General features: G+C 34.9%; 1 protein-coding gene across 4 annotated transcripts in view; it reads right to left on the bottom strand.

The window, feature by feature from the left end:
- The window catches only part of LOC148943980 (uncharacterized), a 130,548-nt gene that overhangs the window by 10,414 nt on the left and 92,681 nt on the right, over nucleotides 1-27,453 (bottom strand). For all 4 annotated transcript variants that reach the window (XR_016142917.1, XM_089100888.1, XM_089100887.1 and 1 more), the window contains exons 6-8: nucleotides 23,809-24,030; nucleotides 18,814-18,932; nucleotides 5,871-6,007 (exon numbers count right to left, since the gene is read on the bottom strand). Coding sequence is in view for 3 of the 4 variants with exons in the window: in XM_089100888.1 (XP_088957014.1) it covers nucleotides 5,871-6,007; nucleotides 18,814-18,932; nucleotides 23,809-24,030 (478 nt within the window). In the remaining variant the exon portion in view is untranslated. The remainder of the gene's footprint in view (nucleotides 1-5,870; nucleotides 6,008-18,813; nucleotides 18,933-23,808; nucleotides 24,031-27,453) is intronic.

Genomic DNA, 27,453 nt, shown 5'->3' on the forward strand with positions numbered 1-27,453 from the left:
ACTGCCATTTCGAAGGAGCGGTTTACCCCAAGTGAAGACTATCCAGTTGCGATCTCCTTCAGACATTGACGAAGATCAAGGCATGGATCAAGCATGAAATGTCGTTCCATATTCGTCAACTATTAACTCGTCAATATATTAAAATTACACAAATACAGATTCTTTTAAAATAATAAAAAACGATATATGGATAGTTTTCAGCTAATTTAAAACGATTATTCTTTCAAAAAACTCTAGATCCTATTTTTAATTTGCTTTTATTTAAAGCATTAAGAGAAGAAGATAATAATACTTTTTTAGAAAAGGTTTAAAATCTAATTATTTAAGAAGGAACCAAACTTTTTCTAGACAATTTAAAGTTTAAGCACGCTTTCCCTTCGTTAAGTTACAATAGTTTACAATACCTTACAAAAAACAACAACAAGGAAAAAAGCTACTTGTCTCAACAAAAGATTGACCTCGATTAACAGCGAAATAACATATATTAAGTTCTGAATTTGACGATAATATATATAAATATACATATTTATCATGGTAAATATACCATGAGATCCAGGTGGGGCATGCGCGAGTAAATGAGACCCGATCACTGGAGTTATATGCAAAGACTAGGGAGCAGTGGGGAGAAGAACTGTATTTTAAGGCGGGGCTTCAAAAGAGGCAGCTAAAGTTTATGTTACGTCATTTGTGTTACGTCAGATGGGTTACCATTAGATGAGAGAAGGAAGCATCTGGGAGGGGTTAGGCAAGCTTCTGGACCTAACTTCTGTCCCATGGCGGGAAAGAGGAAGATTTGGTTCATTTTGTGGGGAAGTGTAGTGAATTTAAGAAAAGATGTGTTTGAGGTTGAGATTTGGGAGAAAGATGAGATAATAAATTTATAAGCACGGAAAGGTATGGGAGGTATAAAGAGACTCGGAAGATTCCTGACGATGGGTATAGAACACAGAGAAAGGTTTTTTGAAGATTAGGGATGAGGGTGATAATCAACTAGCCTAGATCATACTTTTGTGTCAATTTAAGTTTGTATGAAAGTGTCTTTGTTTTTGTGACCGCGGCCCTTTGGGCTTTTGTGTCAATAAATTCTATTCAATTCAATTCTATTCTATATATATATATATATATATATATATATATATATATATATATATATATATATATATATATATATATATATATATATATATATATATATATATATATATATATATATATATATATATATATATATATATATATATATATATATATATATATATATATATATATATATATATATATATATATATATATATATATATATATATATATATATATATATATATATATATATATATATATATATATATATATATATATATATATATATATATATATATATAATATATATATATATATATATATATATATATATATATATATATATATATATATATATATATATATATATATATATATTCAGTAGCTAAGCTTGCACTAAGCGTAAATAACTTTATGTATTTTAATTGCAAGCAAGCAATTTCTGCGTTTTTTTTCCTCAAAGAATACGTGACCTTGGAGGCGAATTTCTAAATTTCCTCAATTCATCATCAGCTCCACAATTTCTAATTGTTTATCAAATGCACTAGTTCTCGAGGAAAAACAAGGTGTTTATTCATTTTATATTTATTAAAATCTTTATACTAGTTAGTTAGCGACGTAGACACTGGCTTCCTGTAGATGCTGATTTAGTGATTTTGTCCCGTAGATGCTGATTTAGTGATTTTTTTCGGCATTATAAAAAATCACAAGAAGTAGTGATAAATTACTAGGGGTTGCAACCCAGCCTAGATAACACAAAAGGTCACAGTCATTGCGTACTCTTGTTTCTTTTTTTTGACGATGTTAATTTTTTTATTCGTATGTGTTAATTTTTTTATTTGACTTTTTTTTTATTCGTATGTGTAAATAGCTAAAGTAGCGCTAAAAAAAATAAGCGGTAATCCCCGTATTCAGATGCCTTTATGTTTCTCGTGTACCGAAATTAGCGAGCTTCTGCTCTGATTTTAGGCAAAAGAAGACCCGACCCGGGAACAAATTTACGCAAATGAAAATATATTTATATATAGACATATATATATATAGACAGACATATATATATATATATATATATATATATATATATATATATATATATATATATATATATATATATATATATATATATATATTAATAATGTTAGATTACGCGAGAGGTACTGAACTTTCCTGAAAAACACTTTTTTAACGTGTCATTAATTCACTTAAGTCATCTACCCAGGTACTCTTTCACATAATCGAACGGGAAGTTCTTTGCCTCCTCCTGTTGACGAATAATAAGACCCCTAACCATTTTATTGGTCTGAATATTTTTGTTAATTCTAACAAGAGAACCGTCTGGCATTTCATTAATTTCTTACTGCTTTTACGAGCCAAAGGAAACAGAAATATTCTTTTAATTTGCCTTCATTGAGGCCGTATCCACGGGGGGAGGGGGCTTAGGGGATTTGAAACCCCGAAATTTTTGCCCGACTCTTATAAACGTAAAAAAAAATACATGTAAAAAAATTTTTGATACGAATTTTAATTTTTTTTATTGTATCCCCCTCCCAAACAAAATCCTAGATGCACCTTGGTCTTCATCTAGAGCAAGAAAAGAAAAATGTACAAGAAAAGAAAAACAGCATTTCTACTTTAGCATTATTAGTCCTATTTAGCATATTTACGTTATTCCCCACAAAAATGAAGGATATTTATTACGGTTATTCGCCAATTAAAAGATGCCATTGCAATAATTAACACTTTCAATTAATTACTATTTACAATAGAACAGCTGACAACTTCTTACTAAGAATTTTATTTTTTGACGGGATGATAACGTTATCGTAATAGTATCCGTACGATTATCGACAGAGGAACGTTATAATAATAGGAAAATTATAGCCTAAACATAAAAAAAAATCTGATACCTCAATGTCTTTATAGAATCGTTATAGGATAACGTCGTTAATGTCATTACAGGATAAGCTGTCAATAAGACTTGAGAGTATTTATTAGCAAATTTAACAAAATAATGCTCATATTACACTAATGCAAAAGGCAGAATGGAACACAACACAAAATAGAATTAATAAATACAAAACACAAACGCAAACGAATTAAAACAAAAAAAAGTTTTTTTGTAACATTTCTTTATTAGATTTACCATTTTCGTAAATTTCGTTTAAAAATCCAATATGTTCCAGAAATAAAGGCCAGTGTCCTAAGTTGTTTTGTTTTGCTCTAGGATTCAATAAAAAGGTACAGTGGATACCCTAGAGTCTTATGATTGGTAGACGAAGAAAGATCTGTTACTAAGAGAAAAGTGAGCAATTTACGAATCAATATTGCTCTTTATTTGATGAGTAAATTAACAATCTTCCATTTTTGAACCCCTGTTGTATTTTTTTTGGATGCCATACCCCCTCAAAATGTTTGCCGACTTTTAAATTGTTTTTAAAACAATGTGGATAGAAAGGCCCTTAGCGCCCTCCTTCCTTGAAAAAAATAAAACCTTTGTTATGCAACTTATTAAGCAATTCAAGACTTAATTATATCAATTAACATATTTATATCTGGGGGAGGGGGATGTGAACCAAATTTGGATCCGTTCCCAGTCTCTAAACTTTTTCCAATTCGTAAACTGATCGTAAAAATCCCAGGCAACAAAATCTAAAAATACTTCTCCGGGTCTTAAATTAGTCTTAAAAATATGGATAAGAACAACATTTAACGTACCCCGCTCCCCCCATCCCCGAATGGCTTCGCTTGCTATTGCTTCATCAAAAGCGATTAATTACGTTTATACAGAATTGTATAGTTTTTATTAACATAATAATTTGTTGCTAATATTTCCGACAGCTACAGCCATAGGGCCTGTTTCCACTACGCTTATTAATGCTAAGCAATTATCAGTTTGCTCATGGAGACAGTGCGTGAAAGAGAGAGAGAGAGAGAGAGAGAGAGGGAGAGAGAGAGAGAGAGAGAGAGAGAGAGAGAGAGAGAGAGAGAGAGAGAGAGAGAGAGAGAGAGAGAGAGAGAGAGAGAGAGAGAGAGAGAGAGAGAGAGAGAGAGAGAGAGAGAGAGAGAGAGAGAGAGGAGAACCTGTTAACTATTCTTTTTTTATAGGGGATTATACCTGACTAGAAAAAAGGGACACAGATAGAGAAACGGAAAGAAATAAAGAGGTGAGGGGGAAGGAAAAGACAATCTGCGAACTCTGCTTTTTTTTATAGAAAAAAAAAACTAATATTATACTTGACAGAAAACAAGGTAAAGAGAGAGAAAATCTTGGCACCATTCCAAATTGGGAGCTCGTCACAAGAGAATATCCTAACAAAATAAATGTAGTACCATCGGATTGAGTGCTTGTTTCAAGTATCATGTTCGCTTTTTTTTATAATGCACCCCAACATATAAATGTTTGACCCCACCCCAACTAAAAATCCCTTGAATAAAAACTATAATTCTTACTTTATAATATGCTAGAATTTCCTTTTTATCATGTTTTCCTCTTTTATTCCACTTTATTCTTTTATCACGTTTTCCTCTTTTATTCCATTTTATTCTTTTATCACGTTTTCCTCTTTTATTCCATTTTATTCTTTAAAAATATAAGGCAATTTTTCAAAATAAACTGCAGATGATAAACTGCATTACTACAACTACATTTTCCAAAAAGTAGGTGTACCGCATAAAAAAAAAAAAAAAATTGAAGCTTCTAATTGTCTCGATACTTAAATTAGAATCAGCCAATCAGCACGGAATCAGCCAATCGACAAACCAATCATTTAATAGAGGGGGCGATGTCAGCCAATCGATCGGCCAATAATTTAATAGAGGGAGTGGGGTAAATACACATTAGGCCAAAAGTGGCACGTACCACCTTTAGAAATATTGCAACCGTATTACCAATTAACCGATCATATTCTGTTCACAAGTAGTTCAAATGAGAGGATTCGTACTACGAAAACTAAATCAAACCACTGAGCTGAATAATTCTTCCTGTCACAGAATTGGGGTTCCACTTTTTCGACATACAGTCATCTTTAGCACCAACATTGAAGCTAAATCTGGGAAAAATTTAGAATGTCTCCCTGATAAAACACTTTATACCCTGAAAACACAAAAACCTTAACTGAAAACACTGAAACACCTTATAACCCAAGAATCACTCTGGTTTTCAGTTTTCTGGTTTTCAATAAAACACCTTATACCCCGAAAACACCAAACACATTAACTAAAAACACTGAAAACTCCTAATAACCCCAGAATCACTCTGGTTTTGGGTTTTCGATAAAACACTTTATACCCTGAAAACACCAAACACCTTAACTAAAAACACTGAAAACTCCTTATAACCAAAGAATCACTCTGGTTTTGGGTTTTCGATAAAACACCTTATACCCTGAAAACACCGAACACCTTAACTGAAAACACTGAAGCACCTTATAACCCAAGAATCACTCTAGTTTTGGGTTTTCTGGTTTTCGATAAAACACCTTATACCCTTAAAACACCGAGCACCTTAACTGAAAACACCGAACACCTTATATCCTGAAAACACTGAACACCTTAACTGAAAACACCGAACGCCTTAACTGAAAACACTGAAAACCCCTTATAACTCAAGAATCGCTCTGGTTTTCGGTAGGATGCCAGTTTGGGACGTCAAATCAAGGGGAAATGTCATATAAGCCAAGTCTAGAGACCGTGCCAGATGACGGTTAAAGTTAACAAGCAAAAGAACCATAATAGAATCAGGCAAATGGAATGGAATAATCGTTGTCGAATAAAAAATCGAGGTAACATACCTATCCCATTTAACATTCCACTCAGGTGGTGCGATACAGTGCTTTTCGTAGCGCTCCATAACTAACAACGATTTATTTAACCAATTTTCCAAGTAGCTAGGCTGTAAGGCTCCTTCTTGCCAGGCGTAGAATAAGGTCTGTAATTAGAAATGTATTTTAAAAGATGAGAGAACCCCAAAGAAAAAAGAGAGAGGGAGAAAAAGAGAGAGGAGAGAGGGACGCGCAGATGATAATTTCATGTCATAATTAAAATATTCATAAAGTACCTTTTTTATACATAAAGTTGGTTTCATTATTTGGTCACCAATAAATAGAAAAATAATGTCCCAATTTGTTATTAATGTTCCATAGCACCATAAAACCAGAAAATCAGTTATTCCATAATCAAGCTCAGGCTTCAATAAGAGATAATATGCTTTATCAGTATAGAAAATTTGTCGTTTTGCCAGTGGCTTACAAACAGAAATTATTTGGAAGACCTTTTCTTGTCAGCTTGTATTTACCTTCCCTCTTTAAGGGTCCCATTGCAGCTGAACCCCAATCAACTGAACCACCGTGCAACTGAGCCCCTGTGTAACTGAATCCTCGTGTTACTGAACCTTCGTGCAACTGAACCCCATTTAACTGAGCCCTCGTGCAACTTAACCACCGTACAACTGAACCCTCGTATAACTGAACTCTCGTGCTACTCATCCACTGTACTTACATTGGGTAAAACACAAGTAAGAATCTTTAAATGTTCAACCTTGGTGGAATTGTCTGCTTTTATAAGTCAGGATTAATAAAAAAGCTTTTTTTCGTCACAAAATCAAAGAAAATCGGACGTTACAAACTCTTAAACCAAGATTTATTTCTCCTTTTTTATGCCTGTTAATGGGGGTTCGCTTCACCCTGCCACTGTCTACAGGTCCAACCTTTATCTCCCCTCTCCCATTGAAAGACCCTCCCCTAAAAAATACCCCCCATGGAAAATATGGTTTTCCAAATTTGAATTTTTTATTTGAGTTCTAATATTTTTTAGTTTAGTTGAAAAGTGCTATGGAAATTAGAAAAGAGAAATTTAAGTATTGCCCCCCCCCCACTCCGTGAAAAAATGTTCTCCTCATGGAAAATCCCCCAGAAACTCTCCTCCCCCTTTCAGAAACTCCCACGTGAAAAATGTCCGTATCTTTCCCAATAACAAACACTATCTGTAAGCAATGGACAAATTATAAAACTTAGAAAAGTGCATAAACTTCTGCAATGAGGTTTTCTGACTGTTTTGTAGCTAGGGAGAGAGGGCAATACCTCAAAGGGTGCATTTTAATGCCAAAACATTTCAGCTCTCATTGAGCCTTCGGATAAATACAGAATTAACCCTAAGGGAGAGACGAGAGGAGGATGGATGTAAAAATTATTTTATAATCCCCAAGCAGTTCGTCTTTTTTATAAGTCGAAAGTGATTGGATACCAATCAACTACAAGGGGTATTTTTTGGGGGGGAAGGGGGAGATTTTTCACGGGGTGGTAATTTCCTGAAGGGGATGGGTATGTTCTGTGAGGTGGTATTTCCCGAAGGTATTTTCCACAGGTGTTTTTTTCCCGGGGGGCCTGGTTACCCTCCAATCACTTTTGTCTTTTAAAAAGGGCACTACAACTTTCAATTTCCAAGCGAATAATAAAACATGGTTAATAAAAAAAAAACATTTGCCTCGGGGCAAAGGCTGTAGGTTATTGCTAGTTACCAATTGCTAAAATTTAAGGATTTTATAGAAGGGATGGTCGTACAAACTTTAGAGAAGGCTCATTCGATTGGAAATTGAAATTTCAAGCTCAATTTAGAAGAATCAAAGGTAATCAGAGAATAATCAGATTCTCCCTCTTAACCGCCATTTTCCCTCCAAATACATCTGATCAAAATAAAAAAAAAAAATCATTTTATTCGAAATAGTCTAAAGGTCCACTAACAATTCCTCTGGGGTTAATAATCCCACCAGCAGCTCCTGGAGCAAGGGCTGTAAGTTAAACTAGTTACTCAATGTTAACACAAAAAGTTCTTACATTTTTGTATGAACTTGGGGGGGGGGGGGTCTCATTCGATAGGAAACCAAAAGTTCCAGTGCGCTTTTTAAGAGTTAAAAGTGACTGAATGGCTTCCACCCCACCCTCTTTTTTCTGTAAATACATCTGATCGATGATTTTGAGGACCGAGCTATTTTCTTTAAAATAGCTCAAAGGTTAAAAACTATGCCCCCAGGGTTCACAACCCCTAGCCCCTGGTGCAAGGCCTGTAAGTTATGCAAGTTTCCTATTGTTAACATTCAAGGTTTTTTTTTTTTATAAAGAATAGAGGGCATGTTTGATCCTATAAATAAAAAAAAGGCATGGAGAATTAAGATCAAACCTTAGGGAAATGTCAAGAAATATGCCAAACACAATCAAAAAATATTTTTGCTTTATTGGTTGTGAAAAGCAAATACCAGCAATATTTACAATGGCAGATGGTATCAGCCGTCACATCGTTCGGAAAATGTTTAGGAGCATCTTAAAATAAATCAAGGGGTACTTTGTGCATCCAGTTTTACAAGACGACATATCTGCAATATGTCGAGAACAGCTAAGGGTTGAAATCTGAGGGTATGAAGTTCAAACTTTCAGGGCATGTTGAAGCAATGTTGGAAAAAAGGCTGGGGTGCAACAAGTCCCCCTCCCATAGAGTCCCATATCCCTTTTAGCTGCAATCTCCTCAAAAACATATGATCAAAATTCGTCATCTAGATTCACAAAGGTCAAATATTTACAACACATATGTTTATTAATTAACGTCCAGAAAGGTCTGATTCATCTAAAAAAAAGATAAATAAATTAGCTTTAATGGTTTGTGACATCTTTTTTGTTTTTTTTTTACAAAAATAAAAAAGACTTTTTTTTATGAATGATCTTGAAAGGCGTTTATATCATGACTTTAAGAAACAAACAATTCCTACAATTTTCAACATATAAAAAATTCTAACTTTTTTTTTACCAGTTACAAGGTGTTTCAGCCGCACGGTGGTTCAGTTGCACGGTGGCTCAGTTGCAAGATGGTTCAGTTGCGCGGTGGTTCAGTTGTTCAGAGGTTCAGTTACACGGGGTTTCAGTTAAATAGAGTCGAGTTGCACGGGGGTCTAGTTAAATGGGATTCATTTGCCCGGCGGTTCAGTTGCACGAGGGTTCAGTTGCACGGGGGTTCGGTTATACAGGGGTTCAGTTGCACGGTGGCTCAGTAACGGGGTTTAGTTGCTTGTGGTTCAGTTACACAGAGGCTAAATTACCCGCACACCCTCTGTAAGTTGTTCATGTTAAATCTCTGCATTCCTAGGGGATAACAAAATCAATATAAGAAAATCAATGAAGCAAAAATCAATAAAATTAAAAAAAAAATCAATATAAGACGACACTATTGAAATCATTCGATAGCTGAGAGTTATGCATCTGCAGACTTATATTTCTGAAGTTTGCTTAGCAATTTTTGTAGACTAACCTACATTTACATAAAATGCTTTTCCTAGCAAACTCCGCCAAATGACTCATAATAGCACAAAGCAGCGTAAAGCTTACTTTCAAATAAACTATTCCATTCTCATTTGTAAAAATTTTACGTTTTGATGAGATAAGGTAAGATATTTATTTCAAAATACGTCTATCACAAGCCCCGAAGGACCGAATTCGCATTTCGGAGTCATAAAACCAAAAATAAAAAACCTAAAAAAAACATAACAACAAAAAAACCGGCACATCAATGCCAAAAACGACAATATCAAAATGGCAATTCAGTAGTCAAAAACAATTAAGCGGCAAAATGTCAGAAACTGAAAAAGGTAAAAACTAAAAAAGAGTGAAATTAAAATAGCATTAAATAGATTTAAAAGATAACATATAAAAAGGGGGAGGAAACAAAAAAAAAAAAAAAAAAGATCGAACGAAACATAAAATTTGGGTAGAAATTTTGATGAGCCTGTTTTGTTGTAATCAGTTATTAATTTGTTATTATTTAATTGTTTTTATAATTAAGTATCAACTTTATGGTAATCCGTATTAATGATTAATTTGTTACTACAAATGACTTATATTGCGTTCTAATAATATCAAATAGTTCGTAGTAACGAACTGTAAGTAAGGAGCGACCCGGCTCAATAGTAACCGAAACTCTAAAAAACGGAATTTTGATACAAATAGATACATCAAAAGAAGAAGATTTTTATGCTGATTTTAAATACAATTTTCATCACGTTTAGTCCAACCCATCAAAAGTTACGAACTTGAGAAAATTTGCCCTATTTTCGAAAAAACAAACAAACAGGGAAACCCCCTGAAAGTCATAAAATCTTAATGAAAATCACACTATCAGATTTAGCGAATATGAAAACCCTACTTTAGAGGTTTCAAGCTCCTATCTGCACAAATGTGGAATTTTGTATTTTTTTGCCAGAAGAAAGATCACAGATGCGTGTTTATTTGTTTTTTTTCCCATGGGTCATCTTATCGACCCAGTGGTCCTAGAATTTTGTGAGAGGGCTCATTCGAACGGAAAGATAAGATAAGATAACGTGTATTTCAAGCCAAAATGTGGTCATGTACACAAATAACATACAAGATTAACAAATTACAGCACTCGTCACAATAATAAAAAAAAAAATAAATAAATAAAATAAACACTACTCTCTTCTTTTTGCAAAATACTCATCAAGATATCTTCCCACTAGAAAAATAAATTGTGACGATGTACTTTTCAAGGCATCAGGAAGCAGCACTTCATCATTCCCAAATAAATTTTCCCTTACCCCCAAAGGACCTCGACAACGACTCAGACAATACTCCAAATTTTCCTCCTCTTCTTGGCAAAGAGGGCAAGCAAACCTGCCGTCCGGGACACTTTTCCTCCTCTCAAAAACTTTCAATCTCGAACAAATCGGAAGGCAATTAGATCGTAGCTCCATCCAGTAGGTAAGGTATTTAGCCGGTAAATTTAACTTAAAGTAAAATTCCTGACCATAAATTATCTTAACCTCATTATAATACCTTAAAAGTTTCCGAATTCTTAATCTCCTCACCCCATTTCTGTATCGTCTGGTCCTCCAGCACCCACTCCATTTCCTTGTCCAACTGTACTTGTTGACTAGTTGGTCCAAGGCCATCATTCCATGCGAAAGAAAAACCTGTCTTATCCAATACCTCTTTAACTTTAAAAGGCCAAGATCTTTTCCTATGTATCTGAAGTAACTCATCATATGCAGCCTTCAGTAACCTATCACTGGGTAACTGTACAACCCTTAGCCAAAATTTTATCATTTGGGCTGTCCTATAACTTTTAAGAGACCACAGTCCAAGGTCTATGCACAGTCCAAGGTCATTCTATGCAACCCGTACAATCTCTTAAAATAACCTAGCTGAACGCTTTCTAACTGGGCAGCGTTCGCATGTCCCCAGATCTCTGCTCTCTCTGCTTCTCTATCTCTTTCTGTGCCTCTCTAATTTTCTCTCGTTTTTTCCTCCGTTATAACCTATTATATTCCCTTCTCCTTTCCTTAAACCGTAAAAACAAACTCTACCTTTCTTCCTCTATAGAGCAAGCATTTACCAAATCTAATAACTCCTCCAGCTCATTTCTAGAAGAACTACATTCATCATCAAAAAAACTATTTTTCCTTTTTATATTTGGCTTCTCTGACATACGAGCACACTCATAAATCCCAAAACCCAAATCTTCAAAAATTTCATCTATATCTCTTGTTTCATCATGCAGACTCTCAACTTTCTCAATTATTTCAGGCCTCAAAAACTCCTCTTTCATCAACTCCAGCTTCTCTTTACTCCATTCACTTTTTAAAAACTTCCATGAAAAACAAAGATCCCTCTTACTAGGACTATCACCTTTTTTGTTCCTTGGAACTCCTCTTCCAAGGCAAAGCCTAATCTCTATTGGTAAGTGGTCAGAGCCTACGACCCTAAGAACCTAAACATCAACTGTCAGGGCCACGAGCTCAATGCCGACCAAAACATTATCAATTACACTAGGGTTTGTCCCCGAGAGACAGGTAAGCTCACCCTATTCCCCATCCTTCCCAGATCTTCCATTTTCAATCAATGATACATGATATGAACACAGTTCCAGAAGCGTTTTACCACAACAATTAACCTTTATTTCAATGTCTTTGCTCCTTCTAGATGTTTAATAAATATCAGGTATCAGGTCCGGCGTACCAACAAATTAAACTTGATTAATTTCCTTACATATTCCCGTATAAGCATTAAAGTCCCCCCCACCAAAAAATAATCCTTATCAAAACGTGATCGCAATTGCTTAAGCTCCTCCTCTAATAAATCCCATGTCACTTCTACTACATACGAACTATTCTGGGGGGCAATATACACGGCACCTAAAATCAAACTTTCACCACTAACAAGATGAATCCGAACCCATGTAATATTCTCCGATACACCGGAAATTCGAGAATGTTTACGGAAACGACCTTGCTTAATAAACAACAAAATACCTCCATAATATCTCATATTCTTTGCTGGTTTACGTGCCACATTTTCTATCCAGTATCCTTCAAAATAAGGCACTGTATCGTCACTATGCCACGACTCCACAAGAGCAATAATATCAACACCACCTAGGTCCTTCAGTACTTGTTCAACCTTATTTCTCATATCCTGGACATTCCATATGATTACTCGCATAGGGTGAACATGACCACACTGCATTATTATTATTTATCTGTAAATCCGTGGCATAAAAATAGGAAGATAAAGAATAAAAAAATAGAAAAAAGGAAGAAAAATAACAATAAAAAATGAATAAACATTTAAAAAACACAGCAAGTGCTTCAATAACTTATTAGGCTAGTGCCGAAGACCAAGGATGGTTTAGCTTTGATAGAAAAGTATTATATACAAACACTTGGTATCTGCAAACAATAAGGTTAGCTAAGTTGAATTTTCTGACTAGATAAAAAATGCAGGTTAGGAGGGGGGGGGCATAGAATATATTTTGCAAAACGGAAGAAGACTGAACGAAGTTTTAATTTATCTAAATTTGTAAGTATTTACCTAACTGGTGCTGCGCGTATAAATAAAATGGAATAAAAAGAAAAAAATAAAATGGGAAAAAGTAAAATGGAAAAAAAAGAAAATAGAAAAAAATAAAATGGAGCGATAGAATTAAAAGCTTTCGAAAGCAAAGTTGACGCGTATGTTTTATCGAGAAAACCATTGGGATACCCAGGTAAGCAGAGGCAATTTTAGTGTGTGTGTGGGGGTGGGGGGGGGGGGGTCAGGGGCACTTTCCATGGGCGCCCAAATTTTAGAGGCAAAAAATTTCAAATAATCTAATGTTTATAATCATTTTACAATTTTTGGAATTTTATTTGTATTAGAATAAAATATGTCATATAACGATAATTAAATAACAATAAATAAAACAATTAAATCAAAGTAATTAGCATTAATTAAATATTTATATTAATTTATTATTAATTTATAATTTAAATTATTAATATTAATTTAAAATAATAAATTAAGATTATAGATTACTAAATATTTACAATAATAAAATAAAAAAAATTCATTAATTAATAAACTGAAAACAATTTTGTAAAAATTTAACCTGCAATTTTGTGGGAGACAGGGGGGGGGAGGGAGCTAATCAAAACTTTGCCACGGGCACAAGAGAGGTCATAACCGCCATTGAAGGTAAGTGAGGTAGTCAGTTGAAACTTTTCAGCATTAAATTCAAGACCGAGTTGAACTGACAAATAAAACGTAAATCATATTCAAGCCTTCGTGATGCTATGAGGGGGGGGGGATTCCCAAAGTTACTTTCAGTATCTATTGTTTGCAAGCTTTGATTAACCTTGTGACATTTTTTTGTTTTTGTGTTGGTATTGATTACCAGAAAAAAAAACACGGAGTGCAAAACACTCTGGCCCTTAGGAACTTTAGGTTGCCGTAGCCCTATTCTTACTTTTATATTCAATTTCTCTTCATTTGAGAATTCATCTATTCATCCATAGTTGTATCTATTATCTTCATGTATTCTCAGATTATTCTTATAATTTTCTGTTCTTTTTATTCAGTCATAGTAATTTTTCTTCGTCTGAAATAATAAAATGGCTTTATTTCTGCTTATTCTAGTTTTTAAAAGAATTTCACTTTCTGGGGAAATAAAAAAAATATCTTAAAATTAATCACTCAGAAAATCAAAAGAAATTCTATAGGATACAGCTATTTTATAGATATATATATATTTATTTTTATAAGAATATATACTTATTGTTATAAATATATTTTATATTAGATGCATTTTTTAAAATATATTATTAAATATACTTAATTTAAAATATATTAAATATATTATTATTAATTATCAAATTCTATTTTATATTAAAATATATTACATTAAATATATTTTATTTTATAATATATTGTAAATACATTTTATAATTTTATAAAGAGCAGAGACGTGTTATAAAGCTGCATTCATGGTTGAGGGGTAACGATTTACTCAACCTATCATTTTCTTTCCCATAAAATCAATTTCCTCCCTTTCACAATTCCTCCCCATAAAATACGATAACAATTAAAAATACGGTAACAATTTCAATTATCAGGTAAAAATACGGTAACAATCATATACGGTAACAATTTCCTCCCCATAAAGATACGAATTTTCATTTTTTGGCGACGACAAGGATAGAAAAGTAGTTAGAATCACAGTTTATATAATTATCCAGTAAGTTTACCGCAGATGATTTCTGGCTCTTCATTCTCGGTGCGAACAAAAAGCTCCTCCCACTTATTTGTGCACTTATTGTCCACTTATTGGCGAGCCGGCCAAGTGGTTTTGTCCGTACTTGTTCCGTAGCTGATTATTCTTTGTCTACCCGTGAAAAGATTTAATGCCGCTTATGTTTATATCTGCAAAAACGTTCTCTGGAGCACTCGCACCGCGGTCCGGGTTTTTATAATGGGTGAGATAGCGAAAGATCATACTGGATAATTATATAAACTATGGTTAGAATCTACAGTATTATCCTTACCGAAGTCTAAGGCTAGAAACAGGTTATTGATAACAGAAAGACAATTCGTTCAAATCAAGAACTTATGGATGGAGGCAGCAATTTTGTGTCCGTGGAAATAAAAAATCCTTTTTTTTAAGGAAAAAGAGAAAAACCTAGCTAACAACTATAGTACATGTAGGTGTATACTAAATACTAAAGTATATAGTATACTGCATATAAACTATATAACTATTGTATATTTATATAGTAACTATATAACTAGTTATATAGTAAACTATATTATATAGTATATTATATATATAAACTATATTATATATATAATAAACTATATAAACTATAGTATACAACTAGTATACTATAGTATATATAGCATAACAACTATAGTATAGGGATACAAAAAAAAAAAACTCAAATAAAATTATATGCGCCAAAGAAGAAATTGTTTCATAGCAAGAACTGAGGGACAGATGTACATTTTTATCATTTGTTATACATATTTTTTATCATTTTTTTACCTATTTTTTTATTGTAACAAAAATTATAAGAATATAGCTATAAAAAACATTACTCCAGTGAATCCATGAACCACGCCTATACAGAAGCAAATGCTTGGGGAGGATAACATATAATTTCTAGGGATTAGGGGGGTTGGGTCTTAATTAATAAATAGTGAAATTTTTGGTATTAGTTATTAGATTTAGTCAGGTACCACGAAAATCGTCTATTACATACACAGAGCCAAATCATTAGTATCAAATGATGAATATCATTAGATTTTCCAGGAGTCTTAGCGACAGACATCAAAATTTTTCTGGCCAGTAAGAGGAAAAAGAAGAGCCTTCTTCAGCCTTAAAAGAGAAAAGGAAAGAAAATATGGCCATTTTTTTTTTTTTTAATAAATTAAAAAAACCGAAACATATATATAGGGAGACCGGCCCACGTTAGCCACTTTTCTGTTTATTTATTTCTTGTAAACACAGTTTTTGACTTTAAATAATTCTGAAAGTTGTCATGTATATATTCATGTTTGGGGTATCTCCAAATAAAATTCCTGACGAGCAATGTTTCTTGATGTAGGAGAAAAATGGGTTACACTGATGTAGTCTAAAAGTGGTGAACCAGGGCCACCCCGGTTTACATTCGCCATAGATTGGCTCACGTTCGCCACCGTCTTAACTCAAGTCAAGAAAAGCTTTTACTATTCTAGAATTAGTTCTAGAATTTGTTGTTTATCAGATTTTTAATTGTCTTCCAGAATTCATACACAAAAATAAACAGGGTTAGGACAGTAGTCTACTCAAAGACCCACCTTCTCTAAATCAAATCCTCGCTAAGTTGACTGTAAACGGCCTCAATAGATGGAACACTACTACCTATTAACGCATCTTGTATCCTGAAAGGTCAACACCAAACTTCAGCCTTTCGGCAAGTCTTCTAGTCCCACCCGAGACTGGGGGCTTACCTAATCTTCGAACTTTGAGACGGACGATTCTTCTTCGGTAATTACAAACTTGCTCGATTCTACGCACTTCAGGAATGGAACATCAAGTTCAACTCTATATTCCTTCAAAACTTTTGCAGCAAAGAAGCACTTAGCACTCTTTGTACCTGCAAGTTCAACTAAAACAAAGTCACCGACTTTTCTTGGCTTGTTTCCCACATCTTCCTTATCTTCTCTTAGCTTAAGACTGTCCTCACTCTCATCGTCAAGCTCCCTCTCAACTTTATCAGACTCAATTTCACTCTCGAGAAACAATAGCTTGCTTGCTTCTTGCAATTTAGCTTTCTTTAAACTCTCCTTCTCCTGGGTTTTCTGTTCTTTTTCCTCTTTTCCGCAGCTTTCAGTTCCTCTTCCTGGCGGATTCTTAACTTCACAATGGGAATCAGTCAAAATTTTGGTAGTCTTTTTTTCACTGCATGTTCGATTTGTTTTCTGGGAGAACCTTTCAGAAATGGAGACTCATCTACTAGTTCAGAGAAGTTTTTTACAGGTTGTCCGTCTAACGGGAAACTTGAGGAAGATTGGGTATTATTCTCATGGTTCGTGGGCTGATTAGCCGCATCATCATCAGCAGAAGAAGCAATGGGTGACGGAGGTTCCACGGCACCGTGGTTCGAAGTTGATTGTCGATCAGAGACATATGAACTGAAGAACTCATGATCTTTGAAAATCTTGGGATTGAAAGGGAAAATTTCGGTGCAGCGACAACCGCTGATTATGTTTCCTGGGGTCACTGCTTTGGGATATACTTTTCCAGAAAGCTCAGAGATATTATACATTGAGATATTCTCGTATTTATGCTCTGTCATAAAAGTCACAGATTCCCTCTTGTAGAAAACCTTCAAAGAAAACATAACTGACCTATCATGTGGTTGCAGCTTAAGCGTTGTATGAGGCGGAAAGGTAAGCATGACAACTCAGTTTTCATTGGCTAAGTCAAGCAATTCATTACTGTAACGACTAATGTGATTGTCAAGTATTAGAAGCACAAGATTAGCCTTACTTGGTCTTGCATGATTGATAATATGGTTCACAACTGCACATATAGTAAGATTCTTCATAAATAGACATATTAATATTCTGCCCTCTTTCTGCTGACGTTACCTTGCCTACCTGTTTCTGTCCTTTTGCTGCAACAATTTTCCCTGGCTTGTGGACTGTTGATAGTCCAGTTTCGTCTACATTTCAAATATTCTGCGCTCTAAATTTGTGGTGTTAGTACACATTACAAAGATTTTCAAAAATCTCCCAACTGTCATACGATTGAAAGCAGTTGCATGGCAGAAACTGGTTGCTTCAGGCGCTCTCATAGTAATATATGGGTGTCTTGCCATAAAATTACGGTATTTATCATCAACTGCAGCATTTTGATTGTCACTGATTTGCTTTTCAATGAATTTAGGATGGTAATTCCTTTTGCAAGAGAATAACTGCAAGCAAGCTGACGAACTTCAAGCGGGTGTTAAACCATAATGCGTATGGCACACGACTTGCAAGCATTTAGGAAGAACATTTTCTTGTTCTTCTGTACAGATCTGCCTTGTAGAATAAAGTGGTGAGAAAAATGAGAGAGCTAGAAGCTCAATATCCACATCCTGTTTATCCGCCTTGGTGACGTATCCCTTCAGAGTTGTCCGTGGTATTCCATGTTTTTTGAAGCCGTTTTCTTGTTCTGTACAATAGCTTTGATTACAACAGCTCTGACCAGCGGTTTTTTTTTTAATTTAAGTTTATTTTTAGTTTCCTCACCAAGCTATTTTTCTGGGCCAAGCAAGGTTTGATCCAACCATACAGGATTTTCCAGACTAAAGTATATGGGATTGTCGTTTCTTTATCGAGTGTATCTGACGAAATTTGAAGCAAATGTCAATGAAGTGTGTTGCAAAAATTTATCTTTACAGGTTCGCCAGGCCCAGATTTGCCAGTCCTAGAGTGGCGAATCAGGGCTGGTTTTTTGTGGCGAACGTGGGTTTTTTCCCTCTTTAGAGAAAAATCAGCACTTTCCAGTTGTTATTGTAGATGGTGGTAAATGTCTATCATTAATAGTTTATTAAGTCTCAGACGTTTCTATCGACATAAAAAGTTTTTCTTACCTTTACGTCAGAGACCTACTTTTTGATTTTTCTTTAACACAAAAATTTACTTTTCAAGCCCTAAAAATCAAATTACCATACAAAACCTGGAAAACGGGGTTCAACTTAAAGTTGGATACATCCAAACTTTCGCTACTAGATGACAACTTAAACGCTAAATTATGGGAATTTTTCCATTGATGGCTCCCAAGTTAAATGCAAATGACGAACCTGGGCTGTGGCTAACCTGAGCCGGTCTTCAAAAATTGCTGAACCAAAAATCACAATAAAACGAAATATATATAATAATAGAATGTCATACTTACGTCTGCCTGCAAGGCTAGAATCTTAAGTGGATCCACTCTGATTTTATTTACTTCTAAAACAACCATTCGTTCAACAAAATCTTCTAAACGAGATGTCAGAGTTTCGAATACCGATATATCTAAAAAAAAACAGTAAGCAGGGTTTTTGAACGTATTTTAAAATATAGTTGAGCTTCAATACAACAATATTTAAATTTAAAAAGAAAATATTTTTCTTTTTAGCAGTATTTAAAAAACAATCGATCAATGACTAACTTGTCACGAAAGACTTGGAGGTTGCACAAAAGCAAACCTAATCAATAGACGATGGGAGGTTTCAAGGAAAAGAAAAATTATAAACAAATATAAGTTAATAAAATATCCACGATTTTTTTTAATGAATCTCAATTCCAATTAGCACTTTATTTTAATAACTGTAAAATTATATTCTACGTAGGTGCGCTGTAAGCAGTCTGTCCAGTGTTTATATTAAAAAAATATTGAATCTTAAATGAAGAAGGAGAATATGGATCACATTTAATAACATTTAAGTCACCCATAGAAAAATCAAGAGTCTTTCATTTGTCCCAAGATGCTTGGAGGTTGTACACAAATAGACCAAATCAAAATTGAATGGAACATTGATTTTAAAGCAAAGGAAAACAGTCAATTTAAATTAAATTCATAAATTTATTAATCCACATCCATAAACAAATAAATAAATTAAACAACACTTTCGCATTGGGGAAAACCTACGAAGGTTTGCGGTCGCGCGAAAATCCACGTAACTACTTACCTTTTAACTCGACTATCTATTTAAACCTCAACTAATTAATTAAAACTATTATAAATAAACCAAAAATAAATAAACTATAGTCTATATATATATATATATATATATATATATATATATATATATATATATATATATATATATATATATATGAAAAAATAGATAATAAATAACTGAATAAAAACAATAATAGATCAATAAAATATAGAAGAATAACCATCATTCTTCAACACTCAACTCCCCCTCCCCTCCCTCAAACTGCCCTCCCAACCCCACCCTAGACCCTGCCCCCTTACCTTCCCAGCTCCTCTTCTTCTCCTACCCAACTTACCAACCATTCAAATTCATAAATATCCATCAACATATCTTGGGATCAAATTGTGGTGAATATATAATAGTTAATTAAGGAAAATTATGGGAGATCCCAAAATTATGGAAAATCAAAGGTTCTAATTAGATGAAGAATATTAGGTACGGGGTATATCATACAAGTACCAAAAATTATATTCAATATGGATCCGCTGTAAATAACAGTGCAAGTTCTTGGCAAAGGGGCGGATCCAGGATTTTTTAGGGGGGGGGGCGCGAAAGAGGTTGATCCGATAAAAAAATTTTAGGAGGGGGCGCAAAATTGGTGGATCTGATAAACTTGCGTTAAAACCAAGTTTAGTTAACGTAAACTTGGGTTAATTGAGTAAATTACATTACTTTAGACTACAACAGGGGGGGGGGCACGCCCCTCACCCTTTGGATCCGCCACTGTCTTGGCAGTGCAATTAAACGTTCTAGTTGCCTTTTTAAGTAGCCAAAAAGAATGTGCCACGGGAAAGTGAATATGCCTATACTCCACAGAAACTCGCACCAGTGGCGGATCCAGGGGAGGGGCGAGGGGGCACGCGCCCCCCTAACATAGTCTAAAGTAGTGTAATGTACTTAATTAACGCAAGTTTGTGTTAATTAAACTTGCTCCTAACGCAAGTTCATCGGATAGACCTATTTTGCCTACATTATCAGTGCATATGGATCCGCTGTAAATAATCAGTGCGCAGTTCAAATATGTTCCTAGTCTCTCAGGTATTATGGGTAACCATCGTGCAGATGAAATTGCTAACGATTCTTGAATATTGACGATCCAAATGGGAGACACTCCTCGACGGAGCTTATAAGAGGCCCTTGTTGTAAATAATTAACCGAATTTATCCCCATTCTCATTTCCATTCTGAACATTTCTTTAATTTTTTTATTAAAATTTTATTTAAAAAATTTATAATAGAATCACAGCGGTCCTAAATTAAACCTTTTCTTTTATCAGATCTTCGATATAAAAGGTCTCACTCTCTCATACCCGTATTGCCGATTTGCAATATTAAAACCGAAACTGTTTACCGTTACCTATTTGGACCTAATATCGTATCATTACCACAGTCTATTCTTCAAAATAAATTGTTAAAACACCTCAAACTGTACAAGCTATCACCTTCAGTTAAAAGCCTGGTTGACCATGCCATCACTGATGCCACATTGATTGTGGCATGGTTGACCATGCCACATTGATCTCAAAATATACATCAGAATAATCCTGTGCTTAGAATCTAAGGCGCTACTAAAAGATGTATAAACTGCAAATAGTCACATAATAAAACTCAACTTTAAAATAGAGAAGCCGTAAGAGGACCCAAAATGCTTAATAGAAGGGGTGGGTCGTTTACATTACGACTGTTAAAAGACTCAAGAAGCCTTCGCATGCCCCAGAAGGCTTCATAATATTAACGCACAGAATCATGGGTCAAATCATGGGTCATAAACTTCATTACAAAAAAATAAATATAAAAAATAATTTTAATCCTGTGTAAAGCAACGAAGCACCAAGGACAGTGAAAATGGAATCGACTTGTTTGGATTGGTCAAGTGGAATCTTACACAACCATACTTCTTTAAAAATCCTTAAAAATATCTTCTATGTTTAGTAAATACGTTCTAAGCCACTCCAGTCTTTCACCGTCAAAGACCCTTTTAGAACTTGCTGTTAGCACAACTAATAGATAAAAAAAGGAGAAAAGAATTCCACTAGCCTATTTCCTACTGTAAAAAAATAGCGGCTTTGATTTTTAAAAAAGGACTTGTTTCTTATTACATTTCTGATCCTTTTTCAAATCTTGCTGGAAATCCCCCTCTGTTGAAATTTTTCCCGAAAATCCCCCCCCCCCCCCCAAATGGAAATTTCTCCCGTGGATCAGTCTTTAAAGACTACAAGCTGTGTTTGAAGAATTAATTTTAATAAAAGCTTTCCGAAATAGTAGGTTTCCAAAAAAAGAAACATGACTGAAAAATGAGGAAAAAAGCCAAAAACATATTGAACCAAATAGCGAAAGAAGGTGTAACTTTCCTCTTTAGTTGTAGTTATGTTCGGGGAGACAAGAGAATGAATAATGTTAATACAATGTAATACAACAGAATAACATTTTTCATAAGCGTTGGACAAAAATGTATGGACAAAAGTATGGACAAAAAGCGTTTTCATATCTTACAAGCTTGTTTTGCTTGATTTTAATGGCGTAAAATAGAAGCACATTGTGTCTTTGGTTTAGTTCAATATTTCTTTACTCATACTCTCAGAGTTTTAACTTAATAGCATTGACCCGTTACCTAGATATTACAGATACGCCATTTTGACAACCTGGATGCACATTGTCTCTTTTCATTTAGTTTAACATCCTCCTCAACATTCCCAGAAATTTTAAGTTTAATATCCTTAGCACTTCCCATATTACGTTTTCCGATTTAGCTCAATAGCCCCCACAGAAGGCTCCAGAGTTTCTACTTCGTACCCTTAGCTACTCCTAGGATATTTCAGATACACACTTTTAACCACCTAGATTCATGTAGTTTCTTTTGGTTTTGTTCAACACACTCTAAAAGTTTTAACTTAATACCCTCAGTCATTCCTGATATGCTGCATATACATCCACTTGACAACCTTGATGCACATACTGTCTTTTGATTTACTTCAATATCCCCAAGAAAATTGCCTGTAATTTTCAACCTTATACCCTTTCATGCTTCCACGATATTCCGGATGTGCTCTTCTGACAACCTAGATGCATATAGTGTCTTTTGATTTAGTTTAACATACCATGAGAGTTTCAACTTAACACATAAAGTCATTCATAAGATATTGCAGACACACACTCTTGGTAGCCAGTACGCTTTAGTACCTTTTGAATTAGTTCAATAACTGGCCGACATGTTTTATAAGTTTCAACTAAAAGCGCTTAGCTGTTCCTGAGATATTACATATACACCCTTTTGACAACCTGCAAGCATGTCATGTCTTTTGTTTCAACAGTTCAACATCCGCCTTTAAATTCGCTGAAATGTTCAACTTAACACCTTTAGCTTTTCCTGGGATTGACAACCTGGATGCACATTGTATCTGTTATGCTACCTCAACATGCCTGAAAGTTTCAACTTAATACCATTATCTTTTTATGAAATATTGCAGATATCTCATTTTGACAACCTGGATACACAAGGTCTTTTTATTTTGTTCAATATGCCCTGAAAACTTCACATTAATGTCCTTATTCGCTCCTGGGATGCTTCAGGTACGCCCAATTGACGACTTGGATGCAGAATAGCGTCTTTTGATCTAGGTCAACATCCCCTTTAGCACCCCTTTCACCTTGATACCCCAAGCCGATATGGATACGCAGGATCGAACATGCCTCCCTTTCACAGCAACAAAACCTATATGTAAACAATGGTCAACTGGTATAATTTACAGCCCTTTCCCCAGGAGCCTTCAGGAAGTTATGTCATCCCAAGAGGCGGAGTTACGGATCTTTCCACCTTTTTAAACAAAACGATTATTCCAAAATTTAATCAGATATCTTTAAGAGTTAAGGGAATCAGATAAAAAGAGTACTTAAAATTTTAATCTCCAGCTGAAAGAGAAAGAACCCTAATAACAGTTGACCTACAGAACTCGTATACCTTCCACAGCTGTTTCTGTTGCTAGTTCTGTTTTTGAGATGGACTAAATGGTAGATATGGTGTTTTCTATTTCTGGAGTAGTCTCATCGACCTCAAAGACACCAGGATTCAGACAATTAAAAAGCAATTAGAAATATTAGAAAGGTATTAGAGAGCTTTAGCGACAACTATAAGTTTATCAAGAAATCAATCATGTTAATAGTTGATCTACTTTAGAGAAATTGTATTACCTTCAACAGCTGTTTCTGTCCCTAATTCTGTTTTAGAGATAGAAGAAGTACTTGGTACGGGGCTTTCTATTCTTGTAGAGGTGTCGTCCGCTTCAAAAACACCAGGAACAATGGGCTCAAGGGTTTCACCTTTTGCGAATTTTAAAAAACCTTTTTTCGTTGGAGCTCTTGCACCATCACCGTGGAATCCAAAACCGCGATAGGTACCGCTCTGGTGTTGACCTGGAATTTATTGGGATAATCTTTAAAGAATAAAAGAAGAAAAAAACATAATTACGTAAAGGCACGTTAAAAATTTTTTTGGAGGAGGGACTTAAAAAAAACGAGTTATACGAATCATTTTGGACATATACCCCCCGCTTTCAATATAGCTTTTTGCAGTCGATTACAATTGATTTTCAATACTGCCAGCCAATGAAAAGCTTTCTCTTTGAAAGAAAATGATTTTCACTGGCTGACAGGAAGGAAAATCATTCGAATTGACAGCCTTAAACTGTATTGAAGGCGGCAATAGAAATTATCTGAACAACCCTTAAAAATCATAATTCCAAGAGCATACACAAGAGTTTTTTTGAGAGAAGGGGGAAAAACTACGAACCACACAAAAAATAGCCGAATCATTCGGGAAATGGATTTCATCTAAATGATCTACACTTCCGAATAGGCACACATTAGTAAGAGAAAAATAAGTTTTGATCAGGAACAAATTGATACAGAAATGGTTTCTTCACCCCCCGAACTAGAAAAAGACGCTTAACAACAAATCAAAAATCTACACCTCTAGCTCGATGCAAAATTGTTTTTTTTACGTTTGTTTTTTATTTATTTGCTAAAACATATAACAAAAAGTAAACAAAGTGTTTCACACATCTTTGATGGTCAACTTTTGACTCTGAATTCATTTCGTCACCTGACCAAAAAAATACTTATTAGCAAAAAACATATTAAAAAAAAATAATAAACTGTGTAATTTTGAGAAAACTGCTACTACCGTCTGTCAGGGTTTATTTGGTAATGTACATAAATAGGTTCAAAAGTACTAAACGAATAAACAGGAGTGACAAAACACCTCAGTGCCCTAGACCTTTTAGAACAAGATACGTTGTAACTTGGAGAAAAAGCTTTTATATCATTAACCAAATGTATAAGAATTGGACTTCATCTAAATATAGAAACTAAATTTGTCATCATCACAGTGAACTTTTATTCAACATAACCGTCAATATAACAAGAGCATTTGATAATTTTCAGCAGCTGAGACAGAGCGACAGGGAGATCTGCTTTTATTGGCGTAAAAACTATTGGCGGAAACAGTAGTTTCCGTCCCATGCATAAAGGGTCTACTGGGTTCACGAGCCAGACTTGAACTTCATAGTAGACTCGTAGCGAGTGGTACTTTGCTGTTGCTTGAGTCGGTGGCAGTTCTTGTGGATGCACGAAAGTGGTGGTAGTGCTCACTTTTCTGTGAAAGATTAGCTTTCTGGCAGTGTCAAAATTTGAAATATCAGGGCAACCGTACTGTACCAACAAGACCCACTCGCCTGCTGCAACAATATCGTCAAGCGATGCGAACTTGTCACCAAATATAACAGTGCTGTCCCTGAAACTCTTGTAGATAAGTAGTAGTTTAACGGCTCTGCCGTTTCCGATTCTAAAAAGGTGAGACGTTGTGTCACAGCCTAGCACGGCGTGACAGAACAGAATCGGATGGCTGACATCGGTTCCGAGCTTTTGTTTTCTCTCACTAATTTCCCAAGCTGAACTGGTACCACCAAACTTAACTTCGGGTGAGAAATATAAACGCCTGGAAAACAAGTTTGATCGACTGATTAGAAGAACCAGAATATCAGTATCATCAGCAACCATGGTGGTGTCTATAACACGAGTAGCTTTTATTGCTTTTTCTGCAATCAAAACGTCGGCGTCTCTTTCCGAGTGCAAGACATGCAAGCCGATGGCTTCCAAATGGTTGCTGAGCAGCTTCAGGAAACGTGCTTTGTTCACTTTGCACAAAGAAACTCTTTCTTTTTTATGCAGAAGGTCATCTCTTCGGTGAAAAAGACCTGGCGACCAACCATTCTTGCTCGACGTAAATGGGTAGCATCTTTGATTGCTGGACCACCTTCATAGCCATCAAACATAACAATAGCACCAGTATATCCTGCTTGTACGTAGTGGACGTGTGAAGCAAAAATGGCCCTAAAGGTTGACCAAACCTTCCATGGAATTTGATGTAGAAGAGAGCCACCGTCCAAGACGATGCTATACACAGATGCAGGTCTTAAGGATAACTGAGACTCAATCCCACAAGCTTGAAAGATCGCTTCTGCAAGTTCTGGCTTATTTGCTTCTCTCATTAAGCCAACGCTTTCAAAAAGACAAGAAGGAATCGTGTTAAGTTCGTACTTGAAGTATTCTTCTCGAAGGTCAGTTCACTGGGCCACTATTATAAATCGCTGGAAAAGGGGCACCCACCACGGATGACCCTGCCTTTTTGGCAGTCATAGGGTCACTTGGTCTTTTTTCTTGAAGACTTGCTCCTTCAAGGTTTTTCCCGCTACCTTACTGAGGATCACCTTTCCAGCCGCATCAGCCTCGTCAACATTAACATCTGAGGAAGAAGTTATGCCGTTGGCAATGTTTCTAAGCTGATCGTCTCCACTGAACGGGGAAGATTCTCTAAGGCATCCAATGAGCTTCTGGGTGTCGTCGAAGTCGCGCTCCCTTCGACTGGAACTCATGTCTCGATGCTGTTCACTTGTCGAATAAAAAAAAAGCTAATAGCCAAATTACACATATTTCAAGCAGTTGTAGTAGAAAGCGTTAATAAAATACTCACTGCCCATTGCTAACAATAGTTAGTATATGCTTAACGCCATACTTAAATTTCAGAAAATATAAAACTCAGAACTCAGAAAATATAGAAGCTAAAACTCAGAAAACATAAAGGAAAAAAAGAAATATTGCCATTTGAAATGGCTGAAACTGGTGGCACTTGTCACCACATCCCCAAAGAAATTTCGTGGCGTTGTTCATGATACCCTGCTTCCCCTTACCCACCTCTGTCCGGGTAGACATGTGAATATAATATTTTATGCTAAATTGAAAGATTTTCACAAAGGGGGAGGCACTATAGCCCCCCCCCCCAGAGACAATAATAAAGGTATAGACAACAAAAATTCCCAGGAATCATGAGGGATTAAATTTCAATTTGAATTTCATTTCATTACTGATGAAATCAATTTCAATGAATTCCACAGGTTCTGTTTATATTGCTCTAAGATCAAGAAACCAATGAGGAAGACGCCCGTAAGATTATTTCAATACATCCCTATTTCAATATTATTTCAATACATCCCTTCAATATTATTTCAATACATCCCTATTTCAATATTATTTCACATGCACCTTCATTTTTTTATAGTACAGTTTGTTTACATTTACAGCTTTTATTCATTCGACAATAGTTATGCAGTCTAATGACATTCACTATCTTTCCCGACGTTATTCATTTTCTCTTGAGTGTCTTATTCCTTGTATGAAGTGCTCTATTCAAAGGTTTAAAAACTTTAAATAAATAATATAAATAATTTATAAATAAATAATTCAGCCATAAATTTCAAACCATGTCTTTAAATATCTCCA

Source organism: Artemia sp. Qi Xiang Cuo, chromosome 15, assembly GCF_049724085.1.
Source record: "Artemia sp. Qi Xiang Cuo chromosome 15, ASM4972408v1, whole genome shotgun sequence".
NCBI classification, from domain to species: domain Eukaryota; kingdom Metazoa; phylum Arthropoda; class Branchiopoda; order Anostraca; family Artemiidae; genus Artemia; species Artemia sp. Qi Xiang Cuo.